Raw genomic sequence first — 11,423 nt, 5'->3', positions numbered from 1 at the left:
TAATCTTGCTAGTTATACATGTAAACATGGACCTATTAATAGACGGAACACCAATGGATCCTGTTGTCTGAAAAGAAATATTTTGAATTGAAACGAATTAATAAAAAATTTGATTAAGGTAGGGGTGAAAAAGATAAACCGTTCATTTTATTCAAAAATCACGAATGCTCAGCGGTCCAGCGCAGCCACGTGATAAGGTGATAAAGTAGGTACAAATTAAACAGTGCCGGCTACCAGCTGATAGCCACCAGTCAAGCTATATCCACAGCAGCAACCGCGCGCGCGCAAAACGAAGTCGCACGCGCAGCCGATCGCTTGCCCGCACCACGCTTGAGCAATCGAATGTTCAACCCCGTGATAAAAGCAATAAATTTACAAATACAGTGTTTCCTTCAAAAGTTACATGCGTGCAAATGACAAAATATGTTAGTATTAAATAAATAAAATAAAATAAAAAATGTTACAAAACAAATGAACCATAAAGTGAATATCCGTTGCCACAATGACGTTACGGGTGGACGCGCTCGGAGAAAAAGTGTTGAATGTGGAACCATGCAAGTGCACCAAACTAGAATTGAAGAAGACGGAGATGAAACTGAGCAAAAGACTAAAAGAATTTCTAAAATCATTTTGGGAGGTTAGATCGAAAGTTACAGTTGAACCATTTGTCATATGTTACATTCTTCCGAGCGTTCTTGCCGGATTAGCAGTACAGAATCTGTGCTTAGAGAAAGCATGTCTCGTCAATCTTGGATACGACGAAAGTACTTGCAGACGTATAATGCAGGGACGTAACGAGAATCATACGGCTGAAGAGCAAAATGTGCAAGCGTTAGTGACGGGTATGACTGCGTGGAGTTTTCCTCTGCAAACAGCGCTTCCTGGAATCCTAGCCTTATTCATTGGTGCTTGGAGTGACCGCACCGGGAACAGGAAAACCTTTATGGTATTACCCATACTTGGGAAACTAATCTCGGTGATCGGGATAATATTGAGCACCATTTTCTTCCTTCAGGTGGGAATGAACGAGACTGCAGTCTTAGAGGGTCTCCCACCTGCCTTGGCCGGTGGGCGTGTAGCCATGACCATGGCCGTATATAGTTACGTCACAGACATTACAAGTGACGCCGAACGGACTTTTCGAATAGGGATTATCACCGCGATACTGACTCTTAGCAGACCTGTAGGGCTTGCTCTTAGTGGAATAATGACAAAGCGCGTAGGTTATAACAATGTTTTCATGATAGCGTGTGTGTTCTATTTAACCGGATTCATATACATTGTTGTGAGATTAAAAGAGAAGACAAAGAAAACAGTGGATGGTGAGAAAATGCATACGATATTCTCCATGTTTTCTATAAAGGACTTGGTTGCTACGGTGAAAGTGGCCTTCAAGTCCCGGCAGGGGTCGCGGCGTCTGCAGTTGCTTTTAATCTTGTTTGCGTACATGCTAATGGTGGGCCCTGTTTTAGGTAAATATGCAAATTTTTATTTATTTCTTTTTATAAATTATTATATTATTAATACCTACGTTCTACACTAACATATAATTTTGGAGTTGATGATGGTAAACCTGTGTAAATTATTCCCATACACATACCTATTAAATAGGCATATCCAAATACCGATTAACCTGTTATCAATAAAAAGATTAATAAGCCGTTTTATTGCCATAACATTTCGTTTTGGGTCACTTTAGGTCACGTTTTCGGAGCACTACAGCGTCTTACCTGTTATGGTTTCTATTTACGTTGTATCGGTTGCATTTAGCACAAAAAATACAGAAAGGTCATGCATGTCACGGGATATTGAGTCTTAAAACATTACATGAAATATACTTTATATGTACAGAATTGTAGATCGGTATTTTATTATCATTTTATGGGCGTCAATTTCCTTTTACTTTCGTTTCGATTACAAACCTCACTCTACATTAAAGTTGCCGAAATCCACTCAAGCTATTCTTGCAAATGTTGTTGTTTAGTTTTTTTAAAACCTTGTGCGAATCGGTTTTATATAAAGAGCCGTTGTGAGGTCAGTGAACTTGTCTGTGAATTTTTCTTAACATCAGAAGTTTTACGAATGTCTCCCTTAGGAGCTCATACGTGATTGGATTTGTTCAAAATTAGTTGGGTAATATAATCATATTAACCTATCAATAATACAATAATATCTGCTCAGTCAGAAACTTATCAATTACGGCATTTATAAGATATCTTTGCATGTCCGTCTACATTTCTGTAATAACTTGTGGATAGAGTCTCCTCTGAAAAGTAAAATAAAAATATAAAGGTTATTTTAACTGTTATATGTTTTAAAAATCGATTTTTAAATATTACACTACAATAAACTACAAATACATTTTACTGAACACAATGACAAAATATAGCGATAAACAAGGCACGACAGGCGGCCTTAATGTTATGTATCCATCTCTTCCAAGTAACTTTAGAGATATCTCATAAACAGTGGTCGTAATAAGGCGTTCCAAATATATAGATAAATGTCTATATATAGATACAAGGAGTGACATAGAGTTGTTAAAACCAACAAATATTAATAAATACTTTCTTCGAATTTCGGATTTCAGAAATAGTTTTACTGCGTCGTAAGATAACTACTCACAAAAAATTAAGATGGATTTTAAAGTAATTCTAGTAGCACCATGTAAAAATATGTAGTAGATAACTAGCTACTTAACATCAAAGTAAAAATATTTTTTTTGAGCTACAAGTACAAGCTTGTTTTAACCAATGCGGATATTGTTAGTGCGGATAATTTTATATTCACCCATGATATATTTTGTATTGTAAATAGTTTTATTCAACGATGCATTAAGTCTATTTCCGGAATTCTAAAAAGTAATTAATTAATATTTGATGGTTTAACCAGTCCATGTCACTCCTTGTATCTATATGTATACTCTAGTAAAATTCGATGTAGTAATAACATATAAGTTTTAGGGTTTTCACTTCGGTCTGTTCTACGGTTACCATAATTTCGGTATTTTATTACTCATTATTCACTCACTACGATAAAATTCATATCTATGACGAATTTTGTTCAATAGAACATAAAAGTTACCAATAATTAGTTATTTATAATCTCATAAATCATCATAAATCCCGAATGACTTTTTCATTTGAAGGGAGAGATTGCAAACGTTTGACTAGTAAGGGATTGATAGGATATTTTGATGATGATGGGATTTTGATTTTATTGAGGGATATGAGTCAGGTAACCTATGTTTCCGCTGAGGTATAAATACATAGTGCTTTCCTCAAACAATGCGAGGAAATAATAAATGACTAAATAATGAAGGCGAATGTATAATAGGCAAAGTGAAACAAGTTTACCATGACTAATTTTGTGTCTTGTTTTATATTGCACTATTGTATTTTTGCTGTTTTCGTTATAACGCATTTAGGCGAAGAAAATATAAAAAATCCAAAAAATTGAATTTTTTTTTATTATTTTTTATTTTTTCTACTTCAAAATACTTTATTTTACCTTATTTATTTCACCGCCATTTTTTAAGTATCTAGTGCCGGTATGTTCGTACGCAAAAAAAATTATACCATAAACAATTTTTTTTTAATTCTCGCAATTACGGACACTGCTGTAAATTAAATTTGTGCTTATGCTCTTTTACTCTTACAATTATCATTAAATAATTGTTCTTTTAAACATTTAAAAAAATATAACCATATGTTAAAGATATACAGTTAAGTTGGACAAGGAGTTTGAAGTATAAGGTTTTTTCATTACATTTGCTCGTAAACAGTGTCATAATGCAGGCAAAGTTGACCGTAATGTCCTAAATTATGCCCACGGGCTGTTTCATTACGTTATCGCCCTATGGAGTTTTTACGTCAAAATGCAAAAAGCTTTTATGTTCGAAAAATCTGAACGTATATTTCGCATAAACTTGAAGTATGAAAAAAACTATACATCTGTAAATTTAACTATATTTTAAGTACTAAATTTGTTTTGTGAAATCAAATTCTGCACTATTTTAAGAATTTGGAAATTATTTAGTTTATGTCTAATAAATGGTGGCTGCATGCATTTGTGCCTTTTATAACATTTTACTTAGAGTTGTATTCTCTACGGAAGAATAGCTGGCATTGTTTAAAAAATAAAACATTTGTAAAATCCACAAATGTTGTATTGTGAAGCGATATTTTTAATCAATAAAAGAAATAAATTATCGTTGTATCTATTTCATGAAAAACATCGTATGTTGCACGGGCGGTAGAAATTACAAACCTCCAATCATTAAAAACTCTCGTTATAATGTAACAACTCTCGTTAGTAATTTCTTATTTACCGTCCTTAATACACAATTTTCTATTATGTTTTCATATGATTATGCAACTTGAAATAAAAAATAAAGTGGTGAAACAGCCTCACATTCAATAAAAACTTAAGTAATGTTTGTAAGTTTTGATATAATCAGGAAACTTTTTAGGTACGGAAATTTAAACAACTTTCAATAAATAATTAGTTTGCAAGTTTTCATAAAACGAAGAATAAAGAAGTAATTCATAAGAAAGGGTTTTCATCATAATTGCTACAAGCTGGTATACGATCACAGTAAAGCTGCAATCTATAACACACCCACAGGATCTAATGTATGACATTCAACATTACTTGTCACTAGAAACCACACGTGATACAAAAACATCTATTGTTAATTTATTAACTTATATAAATAACTTGTAACTTAAATTCTTTAAAGCAGATGGTTTGTTTTCTTAAACTCATCTCAACAGAGGTTGTTATGATAAATTATATGTAATCGTAAATACTGTTATAGTTTGCTACATATTTATTTTTCAAACATGCTCGGAGATGTTTGCATTATTTCAAAAAACCTACAAAATATCCTGAAGCGTGCAACTCTTTGCCGGCCTAGGCCGACAATATAAGTATGGAAAATCCATTACTGTCCACTTTCCATGGTATAGCAATGATATCCACTAACTGAGAGCTATGCGAACAGACTAAAAAAAGACTGTCGTACGGTTGGGTGCACAAATTATGTTGTATTCAAATTGCGTGATCATATCAAAACTTTCAAACTCTATTTCAAACCCTATGCTCAGCTTGACTGTATCTCTTTAAAATACGTTTATGTTTGTTAAAAATGCTGAAAAGAACAACTTAGTTAATGATGAAAAAGATCTGTTAAAAGAGTTAATGATGAAAGAACGTGAGTACAGCACGCAAATTTGTTGTTAAAAAAATTTTGTTTGACACACAACAGTTCTTTCAAAAAGTTGTGAAAGTAATATTGCGTTATTTCAGCCTTATGCTGTAACTTTACGACTTAATTGTAATTGTAAAAGTGTAGGAAGTGAAACCATTTTTGCGGATTTAAATCGCGTATATTGGTTTTTTCAAACAAATCACCGTCACGGGCCCTTTACAGGTCCCATGGTCACGGTTGACTGAGGTGTTATGAATAAACCTACTCATTCAATCATGTTTGACAAACCCCTGGTACTTGCAAAAGAAGTCCGTTATCTACCCAGGATGCTGCGAGTGGCTATTGAAATTAAAAAACATCCTAATTTCAGCAGGGAAGATGGTTTCTCCGTACCACCAGTTTGCGATCCAGTATTTCCTTTGATGTAAAATCCCAAACAAACATAGACTGCAGTACTAATTAATAACTTATACTTTATTCTACATTCCTTTATTAATTGATAATAAATTGAATTTAATAAAAAATTATATTGTTAAAATAAAATAATGGTAAAACATATGTAGTATAAATTAAAAATAAGACATTTAATTAATAACTTTTGTAGCTATAATGAAAAATAAGGTGGTTTGCGTTAATATTAGACATAACTGGTTGACGACTTTACAATCTCATTCAACCGTGACCATGGGACCTGTAAGGGGCCCGAAACATTGGTTTGTTTGAAAAAACAAATATACGCGATTTAAAACCGGAAAAATAGTTTCACATCCTATGTGTCGCGAACAATCGCGAAAACCTAAAAACTCGATATTTACGAGTTATTATTTACGAAACTGTAATTTAAAATACATATCAGTGTTATTTATGAAAAGCATAAAATATTCAATACCCAATTACTTAACACTAAATAAAGTAATTATATACATAATTATATTATAATGCTATTCTTCGTCGCACTCACCATATAAGTTTAATGTAAGACATATAGGCATTACTTCAATGATGTAAGGTATAGAAATATATACCTTACATTATATTGACCTTTGTAAAAAAAAGCTGAACCAAAGCGGAATGTTTTATACATCAACAGCACTATCCGACATAGCAAATAAAAAAGTTATTTATAACCAAATATATTGTTTAAAATGCCAATGCAAATCACATAACACTTATCAGACATATTTGTTCCAAATCTGTCTACTCGTTTAATAATAAACAATTTCTAAAAACTATTAAGTACTTGCAAATTCATGTGTGTAATTTCGAAATTATTGTGACTCTTTATTATAACACAAGGCAATCATAAAAAGAAAGAAGTTGTACTTTTATTGCCGTGTAATTCTTAATCGTGTTTTGCGTTATATATAGCGTATATATATTGCGTTATATCATAGCAGAATAAGACTAAGTGTAACTCCACATAAACGTAGCAGCGAGACTTGTATGTCAATGCGAATGCATTGCGAATTTATACGAAATAAACTCGCAATGCATTCGCATTGGCCTATTCCACTAGTCCCCACCACGAAAGAAAAAACAATGAAAGTGCCTTAAGTCTCAAATACGGTTACCTATCAAAAGTTCGAAATGACATTTTCCAGAAATAACGTTTGCTCGAATTTTCATAACCTCGAAAGTAATTTTGAGAGGACAATGATTTTTCTTTTAAACCTAACGTAACCTAACCTTACCGAACCTAATCGTGTCTTTACGATAAACATCTAACATTACCTGAAAGAACAACGGTTTCGTTATAATTCGGTTTTCGTTGTAATGAAAATTCGAACAAACGTTATTTCGGAAAAAAAATAATTCGAGTTTGTGGTAGGTTACCATCAATTACTATCAAAACCGCTGTTACCACAAGTCATATTATCATATCGTCGTCTAAATTTCAAAATCTCGTAACCACATTTTTGTACGAAACCTCTTTTTAATCTTCTTCAAGCGCAATATCGGGCATTTAAAGCTTAAAATTAAAGGTATAATCATAGATTGTCATATAAAATTATTTCTAGTAATTTTGTACCTACTCAAAAATTCACATTAATAAAGGTATCTACAAGGTTTACGAATTTAGCCGACGATATGTAAAACACCATGAGATCTTGATAATGATTGGTCATAGTTTCAAATTTCAAAAGATGTAATTAATTCTGGACTGTTAATATAATTTAAACTGTACACAGTACATAGTTGACATACCGTTGAAAGTTCTATACATATTATTGTAACCACTGCAACTTACGACGTTTTGAATTGATATTGAAATTTCATTCAATGTGCTGCCTAATTCTAGCGGCAATGCTGGAAGGCTATAAGATGATGAAAGATTAACGCATATTAACGTTCTCCAAAAAAAGTCGAAAATATTGTAGATGTGTTTATTTATGTGTTTATGGTTGTTTGGACAAGAGTCCCTCAAATTCATAGTCGTTCAGCATTTCATTTCTATTTTATAATGATACGGGAGTATGATCAAGATACCTATTATACACGGCGCGCGGGCATACACTGATACTAGCCGCACTGCCACGTTTGTACGGATTTACACTGCTTGTCTTAGTATACCATGGCATGGACACATTAAAAACGCAGACCATAAAAATTGCATAATACATACAATGTTCATGCACAAAGATTCCTTCGCGTTGTACAATCTCCCGATAATACTTTTTTTAAAGTTTGGTAGTATCTTTCGGTATTTGAATGTGCTTTTTAAAAATTTCAAATAAATTTAACAAATTTTTTTTTTATTAAAAAAAAGTGCGCAATTTGACTTCCATCTCACCTGGTGGAAAGAGACGATGAAGTCGACGATGGAATATGCACACATAAAAAATGTCTATTCACTTTCGCCTTGAAAAGGCTCAAGTTATACCCTCCCGGGAACAAGTCTGCAGGCAGGGAATACTTTTAGTGCGTATATTAAACATGTACTTACCACTAGTAGTAGGCGCTATAAGTACAATGAGTGCCGTATTTTTTATTTATTTCCAGTAGTTCTTATTTAGATATCCGTAATGTGGAATAATCCGTTAACATTATAGTTTGGCTTCAAGCGATTCTTTTACTTAAGAAATGTTGCCAATAGCAAGGTCACTAAGCTGGATTCATATAGAAAATGGATTCTGATGTGGGAAAAAATGCAGCTGTAACGTATCTGTGCGACTGGTTAAAAAGACCAAATACATAACAAAATGTTAATCAAACTGTTTATCGCTTTGAAAATAAAAATTACATAACAAATTTTCAAAAAGGTTTTATTTCTGGTTTGACAGATTAGTTTCTGTCTAATTGAGCAGCAAGTATGTAAAAAAGAATAATGAGAAGAAAGTGCTTTTGTGGCAATCACAATGATATTTACATGGTTTTTACATAGCTACATAGTGGTATTTACGTAATCTCTTAAATGTACACATTTTTAAATAATTTGTCATCAATTTATAAAATTTTTGTTGAAATAGACTATTACTATTGACTTAAAATATAATGTTCTCTTTTTGTCTTTAAATAAAAGAGAAGCCTGAAAATTTGTAGGTTAATGGAGAGCAAATTTCAATTTCGTTGTTCTGTGTATGGCTAGCGACCGCGTAAAATGTTTGCGTACAAAATGTTGTTTCTTCTTGATTAAATTGTTGTGGTTTTGACTTTTAAAAATTAGAATAAAATTATAAGTAAAAAATGTGCTTAAATGGCTATGGAAGAATGGTGCCTCCTGACATAGACCTTATAAGCTTGTCGTGCAGGTCTGGCACCGCCCAAGCATGTCCTGTAAGTTGTAGTGAAGCCCTGAGAGCCCTGATGATGTCCTAGAGGTTTATTATTAAATTTATTGACGTATTAAGAACTGTTTACGGTAGCTTCGACATTTTGAACTTGTCCACAAAAATGTGTGTTGTGTATGTGCGCAAACACGTTACGTCGTTATGAAACGTACATAAGGAAATTTGGACAGTTAATATAAATTTACTATAGTAAAGCACGTCTTTTCTCTCGGAGAATTTTAGTGGGAGTGACGACCGAACGAAGAAAAGTAAGAATGACGAAGAAAAACCATTAATTCAAAATTTCAAAAGTAAGTGGCCGGGACCAGAGAAAGGTTGGAAACCATTACATCATCCTTTTCTCTGGTTCCAATTCCTGATAATCGAGAAGGACGCATCGTCACAATCTTAATAGGAGGTACCAGTCACTGTTAATGTAAAGATGTATATTTTATTGAAATAAAGCATTTTTATTTATTTATTTCATTCTTGTGACGGCTAGGGGCGCTGTATGATTTGCCATACAAAATTGTGAAGCAATTTAAGCGGTCGACAACTGTCACTACAAAGATTAAAGTTTTCCTATATTTCTATGTTAGAAACGATTAGAAAAAGATAAAAATCGTAGTAACTTAAAAAAGTAGTCAAGAGAAGAGCAAACTCACACTACCGCACGAGGGTACAATCGGGTTAGAGACCGCGGGGACGCCTGAACCCCCCGGAGATGGCCACCTGGTCCTCCCCTGCGGTCGCCAACTGGCAAGGTGGAGCATTCCGGGATTTGTCGTTGGGTGGCGGGGCACGGGTGGCTTTCCCGCTACTTAGGCCCCCTACTTCCCACGGTCGGCCAGCGGTGCACCGGGCTTCGGATCCCGCTAGCCTCCAGAACCGAGTGCTCAGTGTGGCAGTACAAGCACCTATTACTCGTCGTTGGACGCAATACAACTGTTCAGACCCGACCTCCTAATGACAACTCCCGAACACGAGCCGGAATAGGGATAAACCATTTGGCGACTCGACTGCGTCGGGAGGGTGGTTACCAGCCACGGCCAAAGCCTACCACCGGTAGTTGTTGTTCTTTAGCACCACCCAGGGGTCACTTGTGGGGTCTCAAGGGAAAACCTACGGAAGCGAGCAACATCAACCCCGCCCGCAAATTTCTGCCGCCAAGTAGTAATGTGAGCATTACTGCATTCCGGATTGGAAGGATAAGGGTGCTGATGAAATTACAGGTACATGGGACTTGTCAACTTTACTTAAGTCTCAGAGTGACGTGCGCAGCGGCAGATTTTGCGATTTAAAGCTGTACATCTATTAACCAAGTGTTTTAGAAATCGGTTACCGGTTGACACCCAATGGTTTCTTCACCCCTTTCCGGTAACCGATTTGTAAATTTTATTGAAACTGTATTTATCCCCTAATTTGCCACCTTTGGAAGTGGAATATTTTCTTCAAATTTGAATCGGGCCACTACCGAGGTATCTCTTTCCATCAAAAAAAAAATGATCGAAATCGGTTCATAAATAAATATCAGAGTAGTCGCGTAACATACACACAAAAATTACAGTCGAATTGAGAAGTCAGTTTTTCAGTTAAAAGAGCCTTATTATGTATAATTTAATAACAGTGGCCGTATTATAGCTGCGTTTTTACAGTCGTAATAATTTATTTAGTACATTTAGCACCCTTGATGTAATATGGCCACATCTGCAAAATTACAACTTCTCAGGAGAGAGTTTTAAAGATAAATAAAAAAGTTATGTAGGTACTAATTTCGTTTGTAGAAAACGAAATTAGTACCTACATAACTTTTTTATGGTCACAGTAGAGTTATAAAATTTTTCATATACGTAAATTGTTCCATGTAGTTCGTAATATAATTACTACTTTCATGTGATAAAACCCTTTTTACAGTGCTTCTATTATCTCAATGTCCCTTGGCAAACGTCGTGTCTCTACTGTCGCCGGGTTGTTGTTGTCTTTTCTTCACCCAGTTGCCTTTGGTACGGACCGGACGCTTTCAGTTGACTTCATTGGGAGGAAAACCGCTAAAATCACAAGCACGACAGATAATTTACAGAGTATACTTGTATTTTTTACAAGAAGCCGATGCGTTTAAGAATGCTTATTTTCAAAAAGTCTAAAAATGTACCTACATGTTGTCGAAATTTGAACCAGTGTTTGTTCATGGACAATTTTATAATAAATACATGTTCGAGCTGCGCGGAAAGTGATTATTCCATCGATAATGTACATTCTAACATATTACATAGCTATATCAGATGAAGTAATGCGTTCAGATACGGACTGAATTGAAATGATTAATAACGGGAAAATTATTCATTTTTAGTTATATAAAAGAAGCACACTTTATTTATTTCATATTTTTGTTAACTTTTTGTTACTTTTAGTTATTGGCATGGAGTAAATGTTATTAAAAATTG

At 34.1% G+C, this 11,423-nt stretch overlaps 1 protein-coding gene across 2 annotated transcripts in view; it reads left to right on the top strand.

Annotated features, from left to right (window-relative positions):
• The first annotated feature begins 252 nt into the window (after positions 1-252).
• The window catches only part of LOC113230954 (proton-coupled folate transporter-like), a 38,883-nt gene continuing 27,712 nt past the window's right edge, over positions 253-11,423 (top strand). The window contains exon 1 of one of the 2 annotated variants that reach the window (XM_026465065.1): positions 253-1,472. In XM_026465065.1, coding sequence (XP_026320850.1) covers positions 503-1,472 — 970 coding nt within the window. In that variant the 5' untranslated portion in view covers positions 253-502. The remainder of the gene's footprint in view (positions 1,473-11,423) is intronic. The other variant, XM_026465064.1, reaches the window with a different exon arrangement.

Source organism: Hyposmocoma kahamanoa, unplaced genomic scaffold (genome assembly GCF_003589595.1).
Source record: "Hyposmocoma kahamanoa isolate Upper Pololo Valley unplaced genomic scaffold, ASM358959v1 64, whole genome shotgun sequence".
Lineage (NCBI taxonomy): Eukaryota > Metazoa > Arthropoda > Insecta > Lepidoptera > Cosmopterigidae > Hyposmocoma > Hyposmocoma kahamanoa.
Note: the sequence above shows the minus strand (reverse complement) of the source record. Positions and strands in the feature narration are given on the sequence as shown.